Source organism: Camarhynchus parvulus, chromosome 8, assembly GCF_901933205.1.
Source record: "Camarhynchus parvulus chromosome 8, STF_HiC, whole genome shotgun sequence".
Taxonomy (NCBI): Eukaryota; Metazoa; Chordata; class Aves; order Passeriformes; family Thraupidae; genus Camarhynchus; species Camarhynchus parvulus.
The window spans coordinates 18,809,729-18,836,274 of record NC_044578.1 but is presented as its reverse complement, the minus strand read 5'-3'; the positions used below and the strand labels follow the sequence as shown (position 1 = coordinate 18,836,274).

Here is a 26,546-nt window from a genome sequence, read left to right as displayed (position 1 = left end):
AACTTAAAATAGAACTGGATTTCTTCATATGTTAATGCTAGCATTTATGAAGGGCTAGACTCAACTGCAGCAACCACAATTAACCTCAAGCCAAGTCTCAGCAAAAAGACTGCAAGAGTTCTCTTTAGATGATGGTGGTTGCTATTTCAACTATTCTTCACAATATGATGAAAACAAAGCAGACCTGTATGCATATTTTTTTTAAACTGAAGATTTATTGGAAAGAAATTTGATCCCATATCTTTTCAGCAATATAGGATATTTAACATTTTATATAGACTGTATTCAAGTAGAAAAGATTACATTAAAAATTTCTTAATATTGCACTTGGGACAAGCCGTGGCTAAGCTACTAACATTAGCATTCCAGAACAAAATCATACACAGTCTTCAGAATTTTAGTGAGCTGCCTTGTGTTACCTGCCAGATTTCTTCACAGGTACTTTGACACACTTTGCTATTGAACTGAAGCTCACTGCTAAGAGTAATTCCTGTAATTGAAAGGTAAAGGCAAGCAATATGCTGTATGCTACCAGGAATGATATTGGCAATTGCTTCATTCACATTATTTCACACTTCAGCCAAGATACTGTAGTGATTCACTTAACTCTTGTACAAGATCCCAGCATACATGTGAGAGGCTCCAATGCACATTGGAAGTGAAATACCCAGCTCTTTTACACATCATTTCAGCCAAATTACCACATAGGCAGGAACCTTTTGTGGCTCACTGAAACAGACAAGTAGGTTGAGCAGTATTTGCACACAGCAAGACTCAGTCTTTGCATGCCAGGCCCAGCATGGCTGGCATCGCTTCACATTATAGCAGTGTCTGGCCAAGGAAGTGCCCACAGGGATGGGCATTGCAACAAAGCCTGAATGGGGGACAAATCCAAAAGGGAGCCTCAGCAACCTGCAGATAAGGATTTTCACAGAAGTGTAAAGGAGGAATTAGCTACTGAGTCAGTATTGAGGATCAGAGAGATTATTAAAAAAAAAATCCTGCTTAAAGGACTGGGATAATCAAGAATCATAGCAATCTAATGGCTGGAGAAAACAGGACAGGGTTTAATTTAACTAAAATTCTTGCTCTGAATTGGTATTTAAAGGCTTTGTGTCATGAAGAAAGATAAGAGTTTGCATTTTATAAAAGCATGCAACTGAAAATCTGCACTGTGAAAGAAAAGCCATGGACTTTACAATTTGTTCACACACTACGTGCAGAAGATGGAAAACTGCAGTTCAGCAGCAGATTCTCTCCTCTTGTATCTTGTTTACATTCCCAGAACAGGTTCACTTACAACAATTAATTTTCCTTCACCTTTAAACCTGGCTTTACCTCTTTAAAAAAAAAGTAAATTAAGAATGGTAAGTCACTAAGGTCCATTTTATTCATAGTAGCAGCTTCAATTTTTGTGTAAAAATAGTGTCAGCAGTTTTTACTAATGATGCAACTGAATTTTTGCTTTAGTAGGAATTATTACATAAAAAGCAAAGTTGTTTATTTACTTTCCATCCTAGCTTAGCAAATCACACGAGTAACTCAGCTCTCTGTAGGAGCCCTCCTGATGAAAGGAGCCAGTCTATCCAGAGCTGTGTACTTACCAGGTTAGCCTATAAAGGACCAGTCCTTACTGTGCATATTCATAAGAGAAGTTTTCTTCCACTGTTACTTAGCACAAAAAACATTGAGGCATTTTAATACAGACACTCTGTAACATTTGTTTTATCTTCTTATTTTGCTGTAGATGTGGTAAAAATCATGCAGTTTGCAGGCTTGGTCTTTGGAACAATAGGGTTTTAAGTTACTGGTTTCAGAAAAAAATAACCCACAAAGACAGACCAGTAACCCCACAGTAAATATCAGCTACATGAAAACATGAGAAAACAACACTTTGAAAACTTGATTAAAAATTCAGAAGTGGATACCAGGAAGGCTGAGTTTTAGCACATGATCTGCAGCCATTCACCCATCTCTGGGTGTCAGTCATTCACACAAGTCTTTGTTAAAATCCTGCCTTGCATCTCCTATAAAGTGTCAATAGCAAAGTGTTACATAAGCAGCCAGTGTTAAGTAATTAGCAAAACACAAATAATGGTGCTTTGGCTCTCAGGGTAAGCAAAGCTGTGCTTTTGCTTTCAACTGCATGGTTTGTACTCTTCTAAAACCTGAGCAAGTATCCCCTTAGGTGAAAAAATATCTGTTGTCCCTTGTTTACTGACATACTACATGTGACTGCAGTTACTGACTGGATATGTCATACACTGTGTTTGTAGAATTTTGTGATGCTTATCCTTTTTCAGAAAGCCTAAAAAGGCTAAAGTTTGTTTTGAATCTGACTTCCCTACACTATCCCCAATTACACTTGGCAAACAAATTATATATTTCTTACTATAAATGTTTAAACATAATGAAGTGCTATCTTGCTTGGCTAGAAAACTCATAGACTTGAACATATGCTTCCAACAATCAGCTAAATCATAATAAGCAGAAACCATTATCCAGAGTTATTAAAATTGTTGTGTAATTGTAACAGGCTCATAGGCTTTTTCACTCCATTTCCCATATTAAAAATTTGGTAGATTTACATTTAAGAGAACACCATCACCACCATCAAACAAACAGCCACTCTGCCAGGTTCTCACTTGGAAACAAATAGTAGCAGTTGTCTTTTCATTAAGAAGCTAAGATAGTGGCCAAGCTCAGCAACTTGGGCAGCACTGCAGCATTTCAACAAGTCCAGGAACAGTCAGTCCTGAAACATGCTGGTGTAAAGGTGACTTCAACCAAAGCCTGCTCTTGGATCATGACACATTTGCAATGAACCTGTCTGGTACTTGCCTTTAGAGTGGTATCAGTTGATCTTCTCTAGCCTCAAATAGCAGTAATAGTAACTCTTAAAAAATGAGGAAGTCCTGCTGGCAGCCAGCAAGCAGCAGTCTGTATGCACCACACTACAAAACAGTACCTCCACCCTATAATCACAGCTGGATTTCCATCACCTTCTCTGTGAACATACATGCACAGAGGATCTTAAACTGCAGCACTCCAATCTGCTCAACAGATTCCTGCACCCCACCCTGTGCTGTGTAATTTCCATCTTCCAGGCAGGAACTCTGGGCCTGGCACTGCCAGGTGGGACAGGGAGAGAGCCTGACAGGGACAGTGCCAGGCAGGAGGCCAGGGAAGAGCTGTGGAACGTGCAGCCTGCTGGGAGGGCACTCTGTGCCTGCGTCCCCAGGGAGAGCAAATGGGATCAGAAATGGCAATGGAGGGATCTGAAGAGTGGAAGAGAAGCAAAGATTAAAACCAATATTATAGGTGGTTTTGTACTGCCATTTTTTTACACCCAGTTTCCAGTTCTAAGCACAAGAGTACACCCCCAAGATCTGGACAAAATCAACATTCACGTTTCAATATCTCAAGTGGAAAATTCAGGAACCACCATCAAATTTGGCAAGTGTTGTGTTTTCACATAAAGAGAAATCAGGGGCTATGTAGGAAGAACACAATAAATGCAAGAAACTTCATATTTGTGATGGATTCAACAGGATCAGTGGCAAACAAACCACTTCTGCGAATCAATCTTCAGTAATTTCATAGTGCCTAGCACTTACTACACAGACATTGCAAGCTTCTCAGGGCCTTGATTTTAGTATTACCTCTGACAGGTACCAAAATAAACATAAAATCCATACCAGTCAGTGGCAGCTATGATTTCTCAGAAAAATGCCTGTATTACTTTTTACTTCACCATGTTCTGTGTGTAAAATGTCGTGGAACTATCATCTGTAATACCAAACATAGCAGATTGCTTTTGGAAGTGACACTCATATCTGAGTAAAATGATTACAAATGCTAGAAAATATATGACAGAAGAATGTTGGAAAGAAAAACCCAATCTAACAACCCTTACTGCACTGAGAATTTTCTCCCCTATGAAAACATACAAAGCTGCAGTAAAATAGTCAAAGATGTAAGATTTGTCAGCCTGGGAAAACCACAAGCTAAAACAGCATGAAAAGTGGTCCTTATTTCCATTTCGGGTATAACTGCCAGAAACAACTATTTTCAGTATTTGGAAAGGCAAAATTTGAACTTCATCACTTTAATAAAATTATAACAACCTATTAAAATCAAGGAGACTTAAGCTTCCACAATTTCAGGATTTAGTTTTTTTCCACCACATGATTTGGAAAATAAAAAACTTCAAGCATTGCTTCCATCACCAGCATCTTCCTTCAACTGCCCATTGTTTAAGTGACTGAACATGAGCAACATTGTATAATGTCTCATTACTCTCAATAGTATGAAGAGACTAAGAATTGGAGCTAAATCTAATATTTGGCCTAAAATAATTTTCACAAGACGTGCAACAAAATACCCAGCTTGTCTCAGAAGCAAGTCTCTTCACAACAGCTTTGTCTTTGACATTTAGAATTTTTCTATCTGGTAAGATGCAAATATAATGGAAGTCTAACATCTACAGTTATGAAAGTACACAACCCCCCCCGCATACATCACTAGTAAATAATCAGACTGCATACAAGATTATTTGTAAAAGTAGTAAAACCCTTTGATGCTCCATATTTATGCTGGCAAATAGCTCTCCTGATATAAAAGGCACTTTGAAAACCCAATATGGTTTGGTTCATTAAGTTTGCAAAGTACAAACAATTGTACAAACATACAATTATATTGAAGCATGTCAGCCATTGTGACATTGTCTACAAAACAAGTTTCCAATTGCCGATAACACTGGTTTGATGGGAATGAGCAGTGGTTTCAGCAGCTTTACTGAAGACATGACAGGGTTTCCAGTACCACAATCTTATTAAGTAAAAAAACCCTCCAAAACTTACAAGTTTAGGGGCCCCAAAAAAAACAAGACCCAAAGTCCATAACATTCATTCAATATTTACTCCTTAGAAGTGAACTTCCTCCGTAGCCCAAGGGCAGAAATCTATTCAGTCAATTGCAGGCGTGGTGGAGGCAGGCTCTGTCTCAAGAAGTGTTGCTACACCAGTACAGTACTGAAAACTTTGGTCCAACAGCACCATTCCAGAAACTGACTACATGGCTGCAACATCAATCTGTATGTAAAGCTGCCTTACTCCTGCCTGTGGAAAAGGGAAGGAGGGTTAAAAACACTGTAAAGCCAAAGCAGTTTCCTGTCCTGAACGTCAGCCCACATCAGTAAGTGACCTAGCAAAAAACCTAAACAACTTATTTTTCTGTAATTCATCTCCACACTTAGCACATCACTCAGAGAACACCAGATGAGGAAAGAGTTCTTCCCACAGTCAAGTGCACACACATAATGATGTATTAACATTAGCTTTGCTGCATTACCTCTTCTGATTCATCCTAAATAACTGCCACATGTGAAGCTGCACAAAAGCAATTCTTATTTTCTTTTGTGCCAGTTTAACTTCCTGAAAAGCAAGCTGCTTGAAGAACTGTCAGTTTAAAGTGGAGCTGAGCACAGGAGCATAACATGGGTCTTGTTGTTCAAACCAGTTCTACATTATGAACCCATCCAGAAAGCCATCATGTGTGCAAGCTGCCAATGCAGTGAAAAGCCTGTGAGTAGGTCCAGTCTGTGGTGAGAAACTCTATCCTAAGAGAAGCCTCATCTGTTTTCTTAGTTCCTTATAGGTCAGTATAGATCAACTCCATTTGATACACCTGAGACAATTATATCTGTTATTTCCATAAAGAGGCATGAAAAACCAAAGCAGAGAGGTACACTAATTCCATCTGCACAACAGAGTATTTTGAAATTGTTCTATACAGCTGGAGCAGGGAGGCTTTTCAAAACAGGTACCAAAGTCAGAAATATTTAAACTTTCTTGATAAGAATTACAATGTCACATCAAGCAATTTACACTTTGAGATGTGATTTCCACTGATAAGACATACCTGAGTAAAAATATTGTGAGTCTGGCTTAGAATCCACCTCCCATCAGCATCAGGAGCTACTAGTAACTTCAAAGTCCCTATGTAAACATCAGTACAGAGGGTCCAGAAGTGTGGATCATGTAAACTGTAGACTCCTTGCAACTGCTGCACCTAAAACAAGGGGCAAATTTTAGAAAGTATATTTCAGAAAATATTTCCTGTACTATGTTTTTTTACAGGAAGTATTATAAAAGCAAATGCATTCTTTTACTTCAAGTTCACTGTGCATTTTGTCATGTTTTACCAAAATTTATTATTACTATCTCAGTTATTGTAAGGAAGTTGAAACATATGGATTTGTGTCAGTGTCATGATTTTCTGTATGTGCTGTGATTTTGTACCCTGCTGCATTTACATTCTACAAACATTTTACTGAAACCATTTCTGAAAATGGAGGTGCTCATGAGAGAAAAGCCAGTTACTGGATTTGAGATGGCATCCAGTTAAAACTGCCCTTTTTGCAAATGTGCAAATTTTGCCATGAAACAATCTGTGAGATTCTAACTAACAGAAATATATTCATACATCATTTACAATTTTGTGAGGGCTTAGATGGGTCCTGTTAATCCCTTTGTTTTTCCTCTTTCCACTTTCAGCAAACCCTCCATGTGATGATTACAGCCTGTAACTCCTGAGGAAAGGCAGCACTCCTTCAAGTGCTTTGTACTAACTTTGAAAAGGCACTTCATGGCATACTAATAGAAAAGTGAAGTAGGAGAACAGGTCAAATCCATAGTAATCTTTGTTTTCTTATAAATACACTTCCAATGTTACGTATAAGCACAAGTACTTTGGGAGGAATAGCTTCAGGATCTGTTTTTCTGAACTAACATAGGAAATTTTTAAAACACAAATTGAGGTGAAGTTACATGCAATTTAGGACTCTGGGAAACTATTAATTAAACTGGTACCTCCATTTTTGTATTCTAGGGTACCTTTGACTGGCAAAACATCATAAAATCATTCCTTTTACTGGAAAAACATCATAAAATAGCCTCATACACACAGCTGAGGCTCAGTCAGTCAGCAGCTTGATCAGTCAGAGTGAAACCAGCTAAAGAGCTCACCCTCTGGTAGCACTGAGGCAGGGCATTTTCCAGGGAAGGAGGAGTTCGCTGCATCAAAATCCCAATGGACTCTTTTAAAAGTGGAACAATACTAGAAAGAAAAAAGGCAATTAGCTATTATTACATTTTCAAAAGGTGCAAGGAGAAACCTAAGATTCCTTAATGCTGAGAAATTTTTCTCTAGTTCTTCCATCAGAAGCTGAGGAAGTCGCCATGAAAACCCAGTACAGAAAATAAAAGGATTGACAAAATTGCTATGGTGTCCTATCAAAGGCAAAATTATTTCTCCCCCACGGTTTCCAGAGTCAACTGGTGGTCAGTCACAAAAGATTAATGGTTTAATCACGAGACTGGAGATGAAATCTCTTGGTGTCTTGGAAGTTATACAACAAAGCAGCTGTATAGCTCAAAACCAACTTTAATGGCAAATCATTCACAAGCAACCATAAAAATACTCAACTGAAATTGGGTTTGCTTTTGTGTTTGGTTTAAGGCATATTTTTCTTATGAACTAAGATAATAATGGGGTAATCAGAAAACAAAATTAGTGTGGAACAGTCCAGCTACAACAGAGTTATTTTGTCAGAAACAGACAACTTAGCATATTCTTGAAGTGAACTAAGTGTAAGGTCTCATCCAAGCTCAAGGGTTAAACATTTGGAAGCAATTAGAGGTTCCCTCCTGGCCAAATGGTCTTTATTCAGCAAACTAAGAAGACATTTAATACCCTTTTTTATTATTATTACTTTTTGTTTTTTAATAAAACCAAGAGAGCAGTAAGCCTATGCCCTGAAGCTACCACTAATAGCTTATACTCTTACTAAGTATTCAGCATGGTGATTTTTTTGTTTAGGAGTAGTGCATCATGTCTGGTTCAGTAGAGCATTCTAAAATTTTCAAGTGGATGACAAATATCTATAGCCCAACAGTAAAGCTTAAAGAGCAATTTAATTTCAAGAGCATGCAAGTCACCTAACATTCTGAAAGTGATTATATATTGCAGAAACTGTAAGCTTCATTTCAGAGTTCAGCACTGGCATCACAGCTGCAGTACATGGAGTTATGGCATTAAAAGCACACCTGAAACATTTGTAGGAGATTAACTGGACCGGTTGTTGAAGGACACTGCAGAACCTTTGTTTAAAATCTCATGAAGTGATGTGGAATGCATGGCACAGACCAGCTGTGTATTTGCAGATGTGAACAGATGACCTAATCATTTTTTTTAGTGTTTCCATTTGAACATGGGGCAGTGCTGGCTCATGGACTGCTCAGCTCCCTCCCTGGCTAAACCTTGGCCAGAGTGGGAGGGAGCAAGAGGCTGCGTGACTCTTGTCTAATGAACCCCTGGAAAAACTCCACCCTGAAATGAAGCCTTCTTGCAGGCACAGAGGTTGTTCCAGCCAAATTCACTGCCTGGTGCCCCCCAGCACATGGCCTCCCACATTTGCACTGCCACCAAGGCACCGGTTCAGAAATAGGAAGAAGCAATTAGGGGCAAGCAGGAGTTGCCTAAACTAGACCTGTCACCAAGACAAACATTTAGCAATGCAATAACTGTCAATCTGTCTAAAGGAAGCTTAATTGGAGTGTCACATTCTACAGTGGATTACAGAAGTTTAGGGGAAAAGGGTTCTCTTATTAATGGACCCATCTCACTAAATAATGTCCATGTCACAAGCATTACATCAAAGGGAGCTGGAGCTGCCAACACACTCCACTGGTGAATTGATTTCAGTTTAACTCCCTATTTAAAATGCAGGTTTGTTTCTTAATAAAAACCTCGAAAGACCAATACACAAGTTCAGGATGCAAAGTGAATGCAAGTGAACACTATTCCATTCCCATAAATTTAACAAGGCCTGTCAAGCATGTGCATCCAAAGGTTTCAAAAACCACACACATACAGGCTGAATATTTTTTCACAGGGAAACAACTGAAGGAATAGAGAATGTAGTAGTCTACCTTTTAATTGAAACATACCACTAAGTGTGAGAATAGCCATGAAAGAAAGCTAACAAATATGTCTAATTTGTACAACTTATTTACACTAATAAAACTGATGTACATTATCTGATGGAAGAGAAATTAATTGTAAAGTAGATCTGAAGAGGCTATAAAACAAGAACATCTTAAAAGTCCAAAGAATAGAGTAAATCATGGCTTGATGGCTTGATACTGTTGGTGAAAGTTGAGGCATATCCCAGGTCACATCATCTTCCTGTATCTTAGAGCCAGTGTTCAGATACAAAGTTTATCTTTTGCAAAGCTGAAAAGCCAAAAGACAGCTGCAGTGATGTGACAGGCCCTCACAAATGCTGTTCAGAGCTCAGGCAGCCTGTGGATGCCCCTCTGCATCCAAAGGGGTGCTAGCTCACATGGTATCTTGCTGTAAGCCCAACTAACACAACAAACAACAGAATCAAATTTTATGATGCCTGTTTTCCATTGTTTCATGCATACTACTGAAGTAAAAACCTTTAATTTAAAAACCAAAACTCCAGAGTATGCTCTTTTCTTAAACGTTAACTAAAACCAGTATTACTTAATCACTAGGAGGCCCTAGAAATATCAGTTCCACTTCATGTGACTGAAGAAAACATAAGGGAAGATGACAAAACCAAGCTGGCTGAAAATACAGTTAAGAGATTGTGACCAAGCTTTCTATTTTCTTTGGCTTAGTCATTAGTGAAAAAAAAAAGTGGCTGCCTCCACAGCAACTATTACAGTGCTGCTTCCCCCCATGTTTGTTTTAATCTACAAGACTATTGAGGAAAACAAGCAATGCTGAATTCTCACCAAGTGGAAGGAATTCTCATGCATTAGCAGAGCAGTCTATAAGCTTTGCTATCAAAGCAGACAATTCCATGGCTTTCTGATTACCAAGCCTTAAAGGTAAAATATCACTCTTTTACAAGACAATAACATTTGAAAGAGGAACTAACCCAAAGCAAGATGGGGAATAAAACATTTGGAACAAAAACATATCCTCTACAAAAGCCAGAAAAGCAAAGGCAGCTATTGTTACAGCACATCACATTTGCACATACACTGTTACAGAAGTGAAAGTTGTTCAAATAAATCAAAATGAACTATTGACATGAATCTGATAAATACAGCCTGCCACTACTACACATGGATCGATTAAAAATTAAGAGTGAAAGCATCAGACTCTTATTTAACCTGCATCACATTCAGATAACACTCATGCCCATTCTGTGCCATCCTGTTTATGCCACTGTTTCTGTAGGCATAGCCAGCAAGACCCCAGCACTGGCATGATCTTGGACTGCAAAGCTGAAAACAACTCCAGGTGAAGAACCCCTTAGACAGACACTGCACTCAGAGCGCAGCAGGAAATTCATTCTCTCAGCACTACAGAAAATAGGGGGTTTGTGTATTTGTGACAGGTTTTGTGGAAGGTACACAAACATTGCTAAGGATCAAGACCAGCTAGGGTTCTTCAAATACTACAGCTCAAAATCTACAGCCACTTTCCCAAATTCTGGGTTTTTTTCCCAGCCACCATCCATATCTGCAATGTGAAGACTGGTGGCCTGTTTCAGAACTTGAATGAATATTTTTATTAGGCAATGGCAATTCTAATCAGACTGCAAGCTTTGCTCAAGACAAGGACCACAGGTTTAACACATGCTTTACAGATTTTGAATTCTTTGTTCTCATAACAATGTAGTACCTTGATTCTCAAGCAAGGCTGGCAGGTACCATTACCCTGTAAATAAAGGTAGTGCTTGACATTTAGCAATAATGGCTTAAAATAACACCAACAACAAACATACTGGTTTGGTGGAGTTTTGCTATAGAAAAGTCCTTCTGAATCTTAAGGAATGCAGCACTTCATTTAAAAAAAGTAATTTTTTTAATACTGCTATGCCCCAAACATGAAAAGACTTAAATGTTACTGGCACACCCTCCCCCAAAGCTCTTTCATATTATATCATGTTCAAGCAGCTCAAGATTTAATGTAAAAAATTATGTAACCCATGGAAACAACTTCACTAAATGACTGAAGTAAATTGCCTCATTTCTTTGACCACTTAATAGGCAGTTTGCATACTCTGTGCAATCTAGTATCAGATTTAGTCTACTGTGCCTTTCTAGAAACATGTGGGTCTAATAGTGGTTTAGGACAAACTTGATTTATACCAGAGTTGTGGCTTTTGCGTGGCAACTAGTTTCACATAGCTGACTGAAATTGCTTCAACATTTCAGAATAAGGCTTAGAACACTAATGTTAAAACTAAATGAGTATTTAGTTTTAAATATTAAAAGCAGTTCAGAGACTTGGGAAATTGTTTATTGATTCAAGGCATATATAATTATGTGGACAACACTTAGGAAAAAACTTGAACAGTGTCAGCCTAAACTACAATGAAATAGTCAAGCTTTTGTTAAAAAAAATGAAAATGCTGGTATAACAGACTCATCTATTTTGAGCACGTCCCATTTATGCTTTACTTGCATGAGATAGTACAGAGTAATTGAAGAAAGAATCATCAGATATTAGTGGCTGCATCCAGGAAAATTCAGATCCCACACGGGATTTTCACTGTGCAGTCAGAATGTTCTGAGCTAACTCATGAGGAGTTAGGCAGAGAATGTCACCCTAGAGCACCCTTAGCAAGGATCACAGGAGCAACAGAGCAACCATGGCAGCAGCTGACAATTTGCACTAATTAGAGATGTTGTCTACAAGAAGGTTCAACCACTTGATTTAAAAGCACTGCCTGACTTCCCTGAAGAAGCATTGCTTAATCCTTCTGCACATGCACAAGGCAAAACAGGCTAACAAGTGGAGTCTGTACAGCTTTACACTGCACCAGTGAGATTTTTAGTCATCTTATGCAGGTATTTTTGTGATTTCTTTGGCAAGTGTGGCCATCATTTCAGAAATCTGAACAGAGAAAACCCACTAATAGCAGCAGGTAAGGCTCCAATAAACCAGAGAGAGCTGCCAACACTGAAGCAAGCAAACACTCAATATAAAACCAATGAACAGTTATTTCACAAAGACACAAGCAATCCTGCATTAAGAGCAATGATTTTCCTCTGCATTCTCATGCAATAGCTTTGATATTCTACTGGCTCCACACATAGTTCCATGAAAGGCAATAAGGATCTCTGTTCTGCCTTTATTCCTTCTTTGTATACAAAAGTATCATAGAAAGAATACAGATTAAAAAAACAAAAACAAAACCCCAAACTAAAACAAACTAAAAAACCTCCACAACAACAAAACACCCTAACAAAACAACAGAAACAGAAGTCCTGGATCTAATCTACTCCCTACTCATACACTGCAGTCTCTCTAAGTCAAACTCAGACCATTAAGCAATAACTTGGAGGATACAGTTCCAATCAGGGAAAGTTCCCTAAACACCATTAAAACTTTAGAATGACTTTTGAATACTTTATCAGAATGGCTGTTGCATCTCTGGCTCAAAACTATGTTTCTTTTATTACAGCCACAAAGATCCTGATTACAGAACAGATCCTGATGATTTTTAAACACACTTGAATAGGGTCTGCTTGTTGGGACACACACATACTCTTACTCCACTTCACCTTATCAAAATTGGTTTAACAGTAAAAGGAGCACAAACAAAATCAAAAAATATTCTTCTGAAACAGAAGGCAATTATTTAATCTGAAGCCAAATTTACCCTAAAAATAATTTATTAGGGTTTCAAATAGACCCACAGAAATCGACAGCAATTCCTGTACTACAAACTGAACATCCCAGTCCTTCCCACCTCAAACCCACAAGTATCCCATGAGGAAACAGACAATTAAAAAAACCCAAACAAACCCCAAAACCCAAATATCCCTCCCCTCGCACCCCAAAGTAGACACAGCTCTTGCCATTACCAATTTAAAGTATTTTTGCAACGTTATTCCCTTCAAATTGTAAATTTCAGAGAACTTCAGTAGTTTTTTTCCTCTGGGTTAGATTTAGGTGACTTTAAAAGCTTAAGTACAAAACTATTATATATCCTAGCAAGCATGACCTGGGCTCCCATATTGTTACAGAAGACCACCTTATGGGAAAATCTGAAAACCCTTTTGCACTAATTCTTAAAGGACACTTCAAACACAGCATGGTGAAGAATAAGGCAAAATTAACACTGGTTTTATGTCCAGAACTGTCAATGAAGATTACTAAAATCAAACACCACAAAAAGGGACTCAGGTTCTCAACAGCCATCTGAAACTCCCAGTAATCTTATTTATGATCCTAAAGTGCACTTCAAGCAAAACCATCAATAGTTCAGTCTGTTGGACTGCTTAGAAAACAAATAAAATACCAACACAAAACCACCCAACCCTGCAATTAGTGTTTGCTCCACTGATGTGCCAGGATGTGTCAGATGGCAAGAAATGCAGGCTTGCTTCTACCAACTGATGCAGCTGACTGCACTGAGAGCAGAATTATTCCACAGATCATTTATAACATTGTGGACCAACAAAATAATGTTACAGGCTGAAGTCTGGCCTAAGATCAAAAGACACATCAAATAGTGAACTTTTCCAGCATTTTCAGCATAGAACATGGGTCTCAAACATTCCTTCTATCTGTGCTAGAAAACCTATAAACAGCATTGTTATGACACCTCTATTATGAAATTCAAGATAATTTTAACTACTGTATGAATGGAAGAAAAAAATTGAAAAATGAAAATTGAAAATTGAAAATTGAATTGAAATTTGAAAAAATTTTCTGCTGTACACAAAGCTGGACCCTTAAAAAACAAAGTGTATGGAAACCTTTTACTCAGCTATTACCTCTACCTCAGCAGTAATTTCTTCCCCCTTGGAAACTCACACATTTTCTTTCCCATTTTTTGAGATTTCAGTACTAGAAGTAGTTTGGAATAATTTATCATTTATGAAATTACAGAACGTTGAAGTCAAAATCTCTGAAGTTCAAATTAAAGTGGTGATGTAACAGTGATTTCTAGCAGAAACATTTCTGTGGGCGTTGTGTCTGAAGCCTGCTGCCCTACTTTGACTAGCAGGGAGATTCACATCAATAATCCTGTGAATGCTGCCATGCACAAACCATAAACATGCCATACATGGTATGAGCAGAAGTAGCTGCACTTCATCAGATGACACTCACCACTGCTGAACAGACAAAGATGTTGAGTTATTAGGTTGTAACTGGAGTTGTGGCACACTGCCCTATGGCACCATTGAAACTGCTGCCAAAAAAGCCTCATAACATCACTCAATGAAATATTTACTTGACCAGTCTAATCCAAACAGCTTCACAGTCACAGTGATCTTGGTAAGAAACAACTGTGAAATCCAGAAGTCCATGAAGCATTTCCATCAGATCTTAAAAGAAATAAGGATATCTCAGAGTGCAAATGCAAAGTAAAAGACAGTTCTTGTTGATATAAGAGAAGAAAACTAAAACCTAGTAGCTTTTATTTGTGAAGGACAAGGGCACATCCTGTGCCAGCAGTCTCAACTCTGCTGCCCTGAAACCATTCTGCTCCATTTACTGGAGTACATTGGTTTATATAAGCATGTACTAAATACAGAGACGAAGCTTTCTACAGTTTGAACCTGAAAGACATTTTTATAGTATTATGCAAAGAAGGACAAAATATGCAGATTTAAGAGGGAAAGTTGTAGCTGTAGAAAAAGGGAAAGAAAGATAGCTCATGTAAGAGCTCACCAGAATGGTTGTACAGGACAGAGGTAACACACCACTCTTGGAAGAAAAGCAAATGTTGTTAAGTCATTAGCATAACAAAACTCCTTTTCCTTCTGAGCTGCAATTTCTGCTGTAACTAGCATCAAAAATCCTACCAAATACCAGTGATAGCAACACTTACCTTACACCTATAAGTAGTGCTATCAGCATTGAACAAATAGGATCTGCTATCATGAGCCCATAGTTCTGCATCAGTATAGCAGATATGATTACACCAATACTTCCCAGTGTGTCTGCCACAATGTGCAGAAATACACCTGTAAGAGAGCAAGTGATACCATTACAACTTGCTGTTCTTAAAGCTAATAGAGCATTTCAGAGATGTTTCACAAGAAGAAGTTTCAAGAACTAGATAATATGATCCATACTTTTAAAATTTGTGGTCAGTTTTGGGTCAAACATACAAGGATTTTAATGTATTTGTAGAATATGGGCGATTTGAAGAATTTACATTCTGCTATGCACTTAGCAGTATTAGGCATTTCATAGCAAGGCTGTTAACTTGAACAGTGATTAACAGCTGCAGCTAGACTTTCTTCATTCAATACTTACCCTTATTATAGTACAGAAACTCATGTTCCCTGATGCCTACAGTAGTGAGGTCTGTATAAGACGGACAGACTGCTAACAGAAGCAGTTCTGCAAAGCTTTGACATGTGCTAACGTTTAATTGACAACACCTTCTAGAAGTTATTTGGCAAATAAATCCAAGACAAATAGTTTTGAAAATTAAACAATACTGCAGACATGAGAAGCCTTACTCTTATTCTGAAAAGTAATATTCCTTCAAGTACAAAGAAACACGTACTTTGCAGCTAGTCAAAGTTTAGCCTTTGGAGCTCTCTGCTGGCAGTGACTGGAAGTCATTCAGAAACAGCTTTTTGAATGCAATTCTCCAGACAGGCAATCCCCTCTTGTACAAACAACACACCACTACAAACAGCTCTTTGGGGATTTCTGCGTTTGTACTGGCTCTGGCTGGGACAGAGCTGGGTTTCTCCACAGCATTCTGCATCAGGGCCTTCTGTTTCTCATGACCCCAAGCAGGAAGGCTGGGGTGGGCAGGATGCTAGGGAGACACACAGCCAGGCCAGCTGATCCAAATGGACCAGAGGGACACTTCATACCATCCAACACCATGCTCCCCAATAATACTACTGTTGTCTTTCTGCTGCTCAGACTTCCCTAGGCACTGATCTGCTGGTGGGATGTGATTGCTTGTGAGTGACTGTCTTGATAGTCCTCACATCACTTGGTGGGGTTTTTCCCTCAGTATTGAAAAATTAAAATAAAATCAGGTCTTTTTAATATGCTTCAATTAAAATGAGCGTTTCATAAAAACTGACTTTGAAATATCTTCAAGTGAAATACTGAACACACATAATACAGTGTACTGTAAATTCTGGAAGAATTTGTAAATGCTCCATCTCAAGGACTACAAACAAGCCAGAAGATCATCTAATGCTCAGGAGATCAGGGATTCCAATACTACTTCAAGAAATTTAGATGCATTACCATCTGCTCTAAACCAACCCTAAGAGCTTGATGAAATGCCAAGTTTTAAGCTCAGGTACTCTTTAACAATGACATCAATCTGCATCTTCATGTTACAGAACATATATTGCAATTAGGCTCCTTAGGTTTCTGCTTTAAAGCACTCTTTCCTAGTTTTTCTTTGATTTTTCAGCATCAATAACAGAAGCTGAATCCCAGCTTTTGGGATGTCTCTTTTAAACTGTGTTGGCAGCGCATCACATTTAGACTTCTGTGAATGTCTCAACACCCAGTCGTGCATAGGATATAGCAGAGCTGTTTACAGCAGCAATGGAACTTCATTAAATAGATCCTTTAAGAAAAACGTGGCATTTATCCAGAGGATCTCTCTAAAACAGAGGTGTGACAAACCCAGGCAGGCAGACAAACAAAACATCATACTTATTCTCATCATACCTTGTAAAATCTGTTTGCTGGATCCAGCCATTACTTCAAGGGAATGGTCATCTGTGGAGGCAATTATTGACACATTAACCAAGACAAAGGCTCTCTCTAGTGGCCCTTCTGTTACATTCTTCCTTTCAGAAATGTCTTGGACAGACAGGCTGCTCCCAATGACCAGCTTTTACTCAAGCTATTGTTTTTTAATGCAGCAATTAAGTTAAAAGTCTTAAAATGCATTTTTTAAAATACAACATCCCTTTACACAATAGATTTCTACATAGGTATATACAAAAATAAATTATCTACATTTATTCTTAATTAAAACAAATGGAGAGGCAAGACCTTGCTAGTATATAGCAAAATAAGACCCCTCAAGAACACAAGCCATGAATAGAAGGTAGAAGAGTAGGTTCAAATAAATTTGCTAACCAGAAATACTTCACTTAAGCAAGCATTTACACCTAATGTAAAAAAACAAGGATAAGACTTCAAGAAGGAACAAATAAGTAAAAGATCTTCTCATCCAAGCATATTAATGCCTCTGTAGCATTAATCTGAAAGATATTTTAAGAAAAACTTGTTAAAGGATAATAAAAGCCTTCTAGTGAAGATATACAATAATTTACACAACAGCTGATTTGAATATCAAGCTGCACAAGACAGCTACATTCACGTGGGGGCCACGTGGAAGGCAAGGAAGAGGCAGAAGCAGGGAGCTCCTGCTTTCCAACCAAATTCCAGGAGAACTACTGGAAGACAAGTACCAATTTTCTAGGAATAGCAAGGAAGGGACAAGTAAATATTTTTATACTCTTTGTCACCTCCTGTCTGCCAGTTCCCACACTATTCCCTGCTCTGAATGTGCACATTTTGAGTCACGTCAGATCTAATTTTATTGCTTAGGCAGGAAGGACTGGCAACCCTGCATTACCACAAGGCTTTCATTTCCACCATCTCAAATAGGTGCTACCTACACAAGCTCTTTTCCCATAGTGAAGGCTACTGACCATATTTAACATCAATGTCTCTTCTCAGATTGTTTGCCTTCATAGAAAAGATTTCAGCACAGCTAACATAACAAGTATCTTTTCCATAACCATCTTAAAACAATTACAACTACACAAAATGGGGAAAGTCTTATTTGAGACCACAAACCAAGTACAACTAACAAACCATAAGTTCACTGGTTCATTTCTTCTAATACCTTGTGCTGTAAAATAATACAAATGGAGAACACTAGCAAAACAGCTCAACTTTGGCAATTGATTTTAATGAAAAAATTGAAACAGGGCACCTGATAACTAATTTCACTCTATTGGAATAGCATACAGCTGTTCCATCTTTTGCCAACACACAACATTACAGCACACACTCAAAAAGCAGAGGTAAAGCAAAATCTTTAAAAACTAACATTGAAATTACTGCAAGTGAAACACAAAATGAGTCATAAAACATGATGGTGGCAGAGCATAATAGACATTTAATGAAGGTACTTCCATATATGATCACAACAAGCTGAAAACACGCTCTTTATTTTTCAGTAAGTTATTAATTGCAGATTTAGATTGAGTCAGGATGACTCGGTACTCACCATGACAATAATCCTGACCATGAGAGTGTCCATGGCCATGACCATGACTGTGTCCATGGGAATGTTTATGTTCATGGCTGTGTCCATGATCTCTGTGACTGTGCCCATGGCTGAGACCACCATTAAACAGAGAATGGCTGTGCTCATGCCCTATAAACAAATATCACCATCAGAGTGCATTTATGAATACATAAATGATGAGTACTCTTATATTTGTTTTTATCTACTCAAAACCTATTAATCTTTTAGGCCATCTTAAGGTATGGCTTTAAATAAGAAACTTAACACAAGGTGTTTGTCATCTGTGGCTCTGCTGTGCAGACATATTATTTATATAGATACATAAAATATACCAGGTTTGAGAAGTCAAGTGCTTTTATACATTCCCACTTCTGAGACTTGTTGTGCTAGACTTCTAGTACAATTTGAAAAATGTACACTTCATTAGATATAAGCACTTTAAAAATAGCTGTGTTAAGAAAGCAGAAATTGATTGTCATTTGCAGATTAAAAATTCAAGCTTACATTGGTGCTTAAAGACCAAAGACTATGTTCTTCCACCAGTCTATGTAAGTTTAAATATTAAGCTCAAAGAGAGGCCCACAGGCTTTGCAGAAAAAAAACCAGAGTGTTTACCATGTGTATTTAAGCAAATAAATTCTGCATTTCAATTCAAAAGACACTAAGTTGAGAAACATCTGAAGCAGAATCATCTCATGCTTAAAATTTGGTTCAAATACCGTTCTCCTAAATTTTCCAGCCAGGACCTTGCCCAAGCCCAGCTTAAATTTGTCCAAAAAGATGCTCTGAAAATCTCTTTCAATAAGGAGCAGGAGAGTGCACGAACTCCAGAAAGCAGTTTCTGGACTCCTAGGTGTTCCAGTTAATGGATATTAATATGAGAAGTACAACAGTGGCATACCAGGGCTGGTAATAAAACACCAAAGTCAACATAGCAATAGGTCACACACACACTTGGCTAGGATTGCCATTAAGAAGACATCAAATGTAATACTGGGGCATAATAAGGCCCTGGAATACAGGCTGCCAAGAAAGGAAACAGTACTGAAGTTATCCTACCAGAGCTGTGTGAATGCCCATGACCTCCATGCTGAAAAACAAATATTCCTATCAGATTTACAATGAATCCTAGTATAGAAACAGGAAGAAGTCTCTCATGATGCACATCAGGAGGCTCAAGGGCTCTCTAAAAAAAAAAAGAAACAAACCAAAAAGCAAATGTAGAGTTTTACAATCCCTTTACATTATTAAAAGGCACCACAAAACTACGTAGATACAGGAGCATTCTCATACATAACATATATATAGACATAATTTAAAATTAGTCAGGACTTCCAGTTTTTGGGATGATACACAGACCAACTCCCAGTGTCTGAAAATAAAGTTCTATTATTAAAGCTGTGATGTACAGTAGAATATTCTGAGAGTCTAGCTCAGTTTTATCATAAGATGTGGTTATGCTGTGGGATGTGGCTCAACACCATCTGAAAACATTCAGGTTTGTTGCAGTATGTAGGCTGCTTAAGTCACCTATAAGACTTCTAAGAGTCTAGAATGCCATTTCTTCCTTTCTCCTTAGAAAGGTGAGGCAACAAGGGGAATGAAATGAAGATTCAGAACAAATTATGACATTTTTTAGAAATTCTCGAATCTAGATTGATTTTTTTCAATTCTTTTTTACCCTACTTCCTCTGGAATATTTTTCTCAATGAGACATTATAGACCTAATATAAAAAAAGGACAGGCTCAACCTCACAGAATCTTTACACATAAACAAAATACACTATTTAAGAAGCTAGTACAGAAACTGGAAAAGCTGAGTTTCTCTCTCATTAAACAGCAATTTCAGATGGCCCTATTCTTTGTTCAAATCAGATTTCTAACCAATTATGAACATAATTTAAATTTTCAATTCATTAATTTCAATAACTCATTCCTATTAAAACCAGAAATATCTATCCATATTAAATATAGAATGTAATAGTGTAATTGATCTCATCCCATACCTCAACACCTTCAGAAAAAATGAAGAATGCTGTAAAGATGAGGAATAAGCCATTTACGAAACCAGCAAGTACTTCTGCTCGAACATAACTGCAAGAAACAAAAAAAAAGCAATAGCAGATATTACCACTTTCATTTAAATGCTGAAAATTAAAACTTAAGAGATTGGAGTTCTCAAACAGTTAGATTACACAAATTTGCTAAATGGAAGATGGCATATAAATTACAGATTAGTATATAAAACTGACCATGCTGTACTTTGACAGAAACTGCCTGATTCAGATCAGCCATTCTGTGATCTAGATGAAAAAAATCTTTCAGTATGTCAAAATCTTTCCATTTAAGATTATGTCTACTCAAAGTTATGATATAAACATAATTTAGAAGCCACAAACTAAGATAAGCACATGAAACCTAATCACAGTTTTCTGGTGTTAAATTATGTTCAATATCAAAGAGACATGTATTAATTTGCTTCCCCTCTAGAAGGTGGATTTTCAGTAAAAGTTTTAAGTAGAAATTAATTCTTTCAAACATCAAATTTTGACAATAACAAACTGTGAGATTAGAATTAGTCATTTCAATGTAGCAAACATGAGGCTTAATAAAGTGTGGCTGTTCTGTGATAAAGGGAACACCAGCCGTTTAAATGCTCAGCAGTAATTAATACAGAACGTGCTTTCACTGCAATTAGTTCATGGTACAATTCTCTCTAAATTGATTTCTATGCACACTGGAACTTCCACCTAAATTAAACTGTGCTTTAAGTTTCAAACTATATGATTCACACTGAAGCAAGGCAGCTGAAGCTAAATGCTGACAGGCCAATAATGCTATAGGGAATGCCCATGTTAGAAGTAATTTGCTGTTAATCAGTATTACCAATTAATAATATGGTACTATCAGTATTGTTTTATAGGGCACAGCTGCCATGTTCAGTGGAACCAAGTGCCTGCCAAAGGCCAGCTGCAGCAGATAAATCCACCAAGGGCAGTATGGGATGTCACACCTCAGCCTTGAGGATCTGTGTAAATGGCAGTCACAGCTCCCAAATCCTGCTGCTTCCAAGAGTCATGGCTTATAATCTGCAATGCAGCACCACTGAGACTTGGCTCCTTTCAGTTGTAACTTTCTGTTCCAAAGGAGGAGTGGGACACCAGCAGTCTGGGAATCCCTGCAATGCTCCTCACTGCACTGAGGACAAACCCAGGATGTGGCTGCTTGTTCTTCACTGGTGTCATTAATACATGGCAATGCCAGGCAACTTTCTGCTCTCTAACTTGTTTCCACTAGTATGATCAGAGAGATCTTGGAAGTGATAAACCTTCTTCCCCAAAAGCAATGCCTTCATATTTTTATTATTTCTATAAACTTAGATGTTTACATAGCTCACCTTAAAAAAAACCCTCACTTTCAACATAGTTTTTCCATGTTCAGCAAAAAGCTTCTGTTTATAAGTGAAAAATATCTGCCTAAGCATTTACTATAATACATTAAGGTAACAGCCTGAAGTTTCTTACCCATATGAGAATGCATCGTTTGACCTCCATTTTGAAATAACTGAAGCTGCTAATCCAGCCAAGAGAGCAGTACAGTCAAAAAACATATGAAAAGAATCTGATATCAGACCTAAACTGAAAGAGAACAGGAAAAAAGGGTTATGTTCCATATGCTACATGTTGAGTATGAAAAAACCCCATAGACATTAATCTTTTACACACTAGCAGAATATGCTGTGCTTCTAAGCTTCAGGCATGGTTTTGCTGGCACAGAGGAGAAATCCATGCTTCATCACACAAATATGTGCCAAAACTGCTTCTGTCAGCTTTACAGAAGGCACTTGGAAAAAGTGCTTGGCAAAAAAATCCTCCTAGCTATGTTTTTGGTGATAGTGAAAGGTGTTTCCACAGACACAAACCAAAATCCCTGGAGTAGATGTACCCACAGCCACATCTCTCATCAACATAACTCAACTTTAAATCTTTGCCTTAGCAGTGGCAAGGCACTGACTAGGAGATATACACCTCTCAGATCTAGAGGCTGAAGGAATCAGAGGGTGAGAGACCACATCTTAAATGTCTTATTTCAAACACTAATGCACAACTGTTTGTCAATCTTGATTGAGAAACACAGTTAAAGTGAACCAGTGTTGTACCGCAAAACAACAACTAAATAAACTATTTAGTGCAATACAACAAACCAGCATGCTAAGAGGTTCAAAGCTACTTTAATTAGTTCATGAGTTAGCCAGTCAGCAGAACTTGTATCAGTTTGTAGACTATAGGTAAACTAGGGTTAACACCACACACAAGTGCTGCCAAAGTTTATCAAATTACTCATGAACAGGTTCTGTAAGTCTGCAGGGAACTGTGTGCATTGAAACCAAAAAACAATGCTTCATATTTTAGAAGACATTTGATAGAGAGGCACTATTGAGCAATTGTTAACAACCCCAAAAGCTCCACTTTCCCAGTTCTTTGGTTATCTAGGAATAATTACATATACAACTCAGTTCTTGGAAACTGAAGCACAAGAAGAAATTACGGGTTTAACAAGTTCTAGAGGATAGACACATTGAAGTCAAATACAAAGTTTCATTAGCCAAAGTTTCAACCACTTCACATTACAAAGCCAAACTATTTCAGCCTTACTGAAAACAATTACAAGATTAGGATTAAGTGTTTCAGATGAAACACTCAACAAGTGGGTTTGAAGGAGAGGAAGGATCAAGTGTCTTGCTCTATATATTTATATATATATACTTTATGGACACATACAGAGCTATACATACACACAACTGTAACATTTAAGGCAGAGGGATGATAGCAAGGTATATTGTCCTCAGGTGCTGTAGCCACCAAAGCAGGAGAGATGAAGCTGTTCTGAACAAACTTTAAAACAAGACCCATAGAGGCTGGATGCCTATAAAGCAGCAAAATGGAATTTGCCATCGAATTCTTGAAGAGTTTTGGTGATATCTTCCTCCTCCCCAAAATCAAGCAACATCTTTATGGAAACAGCGCATTTTAGGTTTGGCTCTGAGCAGTTAGGAAGATCCAGTGAGGAAAAAAACCCACCACAAAGTACATCAAATATTCAGGTAGAAGGTAATTAGTGACAGCAACCCTAAGTTGTACTGATTGTGAAATGGAAGGAATAAGCATTACTAAGCAGACAGAGCTGTTTTTCTGAGGTGATTGGGTTTTGATGGTTTTTTTTGTTCTTTTTTTTTTTAATAGAACCTTCTGGGAAAGAGAATTGTATAAGGACTGCTACTCTAACAGAATCCCATACAAGTTCTAGAACCAGAAATAATGCAGCAAGTTCCCATGGCACTGTGCTCACATCTGCAAATCTCACTAAGGCAAGACTTACCTTAAGTGCAACACCAATACAGCTGTGCTGCTTTCAAGACCCAAGCTAACAATTCCAGGTGGCCAGAGGCACGTGGATTTATCAGCAGGGGTCAGCAGACTGCATCTGCAATGCCATTCACCTCACAGCATAACCACGCTCTGTATCATAGGTACAGCTACAAGTCATTGAGCTGCACAAATGGCAGGAAGCCTGGTAAGAGACCAATCTCATTTCATCTGAGGCTTTTTAAAAGTGATCTGTAAAGTAACAAGACCTTAGAAAAAATGGATGCAAAGTGATTACTCAAGTGATTGAGTGATTCAGTCAACGACCAGCAATACAGTGAACCACCAGCAACATGGGATGCATGCAAGAACTCCTGTAGAACCACACACATCATCCAGAATATAAACTAGTAGAAACCCTATACTCAAACACACTGTGTCTAAATAAAGACACTTCCACAGCTGATTTAGTTTAACATCAAATTAAACAAATGTGCACATGTAGCAAATTTCAACCTTAAACAAGCAAACAAGCTCTCAGCCAGCAAACGCGTGACCAGTGACAGAACTCCAGGAAACGGCACGGAGCTGACTTGGGGAGGTTTAGATCAGACACTAGGAAAAGGTGTTTCACCCAGAGGGGGGCTGAGCACAGGGAAGCAGTCACATCACCAAGCCTGACAGAGATCAAGAAGCATTTGGACAACACTCTTTTCTGAGTTCAGAAAACAATCTATTTGGCAAAAAGAAGCTCAGGAGAATTTCTCATGTGAGGAGCAATGGCACTGTGTCTTCAAAATGACAAAATGGTTCTCCCTATAGGGCTCCTTGTTTGCTTGTTACATTTTCCAAGGCACGATCTGTCTGCTTTGACTGAAGACACTCATCATCATATTCTCTGCTACCCCTCTCTACGAAAGAAGTACTTGCTAAGACCCTGTTTTGCTCTACGCCAAAATCTGGACTTAAGAGATACCCAAAACTAGTGACTTGAAATAAAAACAATCATTTAGACTCTTAAAAGAATAATTTAATGGCTATGCAGTAAATCCTAATTATTAATCTCAAGTATGAAAAAAAAGTCTTCTGAATTCCAATATGCCATATTCTTCAGTGACAAAGTTCTGTGACTGTCATTAAAGTTTCTCAGTTTAGTTACCTCATATGCAGGACTTTTTAAGGTCACACTACCAAAACAAAATGTTATGTTTAAAAGACAGACATCAGAACAAAGTCACATGAACACAAAGCTCTTTACATCAGAACAGCTAAGAAAAATATTTACCTCTGCTGAGTTATTAGAAAAAAAATCCATACTCAAATGGACAGACTATGCATTCAATAACCCTCAAACAACTGCAAAGTGAATCAACATCAAAGCCAAAACCAAACACATTCAAAATGGTCTGGGTGCTGCCAAGATAGACTGTGCCCAGGACAGCGCTGCATGCTCTCTGGTGCCACAGTAGCAATTACTGTAATCAAAGTTAAGGATTTTAGAGTGTCATTTGAGAGATTCAGAACAACATTGCAAATATTAGGATGCAACCATTTCCAAATCAACACCACTGCATTCACTCGGGACTTTTAAGAGTTCCAGTAATTTACATTCATATTACAGCTTTTGGTAAGGAGGACACTGCTGGACTTAAATGACATTTCCATGCCAGTCCATTCTGAACGGAACTATTAACAGAGACTGAAATATCATCATAAAACAACTACTCTATCACCAACGAAGCATGACAACAATACTAGCACCATAGCCTGTTCTCTACCTTTATACAGTATTGAAGTTATTCTGCATTTCTTATGTTTTGCTACAGATTTTTCAGTAGCAGTTTAGTCAAGTCTCTTCCATTTTTTTCACTCCGTGAATTTTTGTGCTATGTAAAGTACCACTCAGCTATACAAGGATATGTCAAATCCTGTTTCTCGCTCGAGACAAGGATGTTTGAGGCAGCGATATCAGGTATCAACCTATGGATGAAGCCACACTCCCCAAAGAGGATCTCTGTGACAACAGCAGCTACAGCCCCCGAGTACCGTAAATCGGGCCAAGGCCAAGCTTCCTTCTGAGCAAAGCACCGAGCATAACAGCAACCCCAAACAGCGTTCCTCCGCACCGCGCCCCCCCGCCGGAGCGCCTCCGCCGCGTCGCCGGGACTCGGCAGAGGGGACGGCGGCGCCGGTCGCTGCCCACGAGAGCCGTCCCGGTTGGGGGAAGCTCTCCAGCGGCCCCCGAGACTCCGCCGAGCGGCCCCTCCGGACGGCGGGCCAGGAGGCCCGGCCCCGCCGAGAGGAGACGTGGCACTGGCCGGGCGGGACGCGCCGCTTCCTGCGCGCTGCAGCCGCGCTCGCCCCGCCGCGCCCCCGCCCCGGTTACCTGTTACTCCAGATGCCGTAGAGCAGCTCCACGAAGGCGAAGGAGAGGTTGAGGCAGAGGAAGGAGAAGAGGTTGCGGGAAGTCTTGTCCGCCAGGATAGACCTGCGCACGGAGCACACCGCGGGTCACCGGCCGCCGGTACAGCGCCAGGAGGCCGGAGCCCCTCGCCGGGCGGCCCGGGCGCCTCGGCACCAGCCAGCAGAGCCCCTCCACGGGGACTCGGCCGCGGCGCTGGCAGCGCTCGGCCTGGCCGGCCCTGGGCTACTCACCTGAACCAGCCCGACACCTTCCTGAGCAGGTTGAGCCTGGGCGGCTTGTACTCATCGTCTTTGATAGAGAGGGGCAGCATCTTTCCGGCGGCGGGGCCGCGGCGCGCCGGCCGGCAGGACGGGCAGGCGGGGCGGGAGCGCTGCCCGGCCGGCCCACACGCCGCTTCCGGCCGCCACCGCGCCTGCGCCGCCGGGCACTGGGG

The 26,546-nt window shown here is 39.1% G+C and overlaps 1 protein-coding gene across 2 annotated transcripts; it reads right to left on the bottom strand.

The window, feature by feature from the left end:
* Positions 1–195: 195 nt before the first annotated feature.
* Positions 196–26,489, bottom strand: SLC30A7 (solute carrier family 30 member 7). Of its 2 annotated transcripts, none has more exons than XM_030953049.1 (11): positions 26,344–26,489; positions 26,075–26,176; positions 21,847–21,960; positions 20,329–20,416; positions 19,382–19,508; positions 18,302–18,451; positions 16,723–16,773; positions 14,894–15,029; positions 7,029–7,119; positions 5,923–6,072; positions 196–5,120 (listed from the first exon to the last, which is right to left on the bottom strand). In XM_030953049.1, exons 1-11 carry the CDS (start codon positions 26,421–26,423, stop codon positions 5,073–5,075), a joined length of 1,137 nt encoding a protein of 378 aa, XP_030808909.1. In that variant the 5' UTR covers positions 26,424–26,489; the 3' UTR covers positions 196–5,072. The 2 variants fall into 2 exon arrangements, with proteins under 2 accessions (XP_030808909.1, XP_030808910.1); XM_030953050.1 differs by having other exon boundaries at positions 21,847–21,955.
* Positions 26,490–26,546: the final 57 nt, after the last annotated feature.

What these genes read in the sequence shown, in the direction of transcription:
- SLC30A7 (XM_030953049.1), bottom strand. Translation starts at nt 26,423, where the DNA reads ATGCTGCCCCTCTCTATCAAAGACGATGAGTACAAGCCGCCCAGGCTC. An exon ending in AACGATGCATTCTCATATGG is followed by an intron (nt 20,417 to 21,846) that starts GTAAGAAACTTC and finishes TGTTTCTTGCAG; the next exon opens with TTATGTTCGAGCAGAAGTAC. An exon ending in TGCCTCAGTGCTACCAGAGG is followed by an intron (nt 6,073 to 7,028) that starts GTGAGCTCTTTA and finishes CCCTTGTTTTAG; the next exon opens with GTGCAGCAGTTGCAAGGAGT.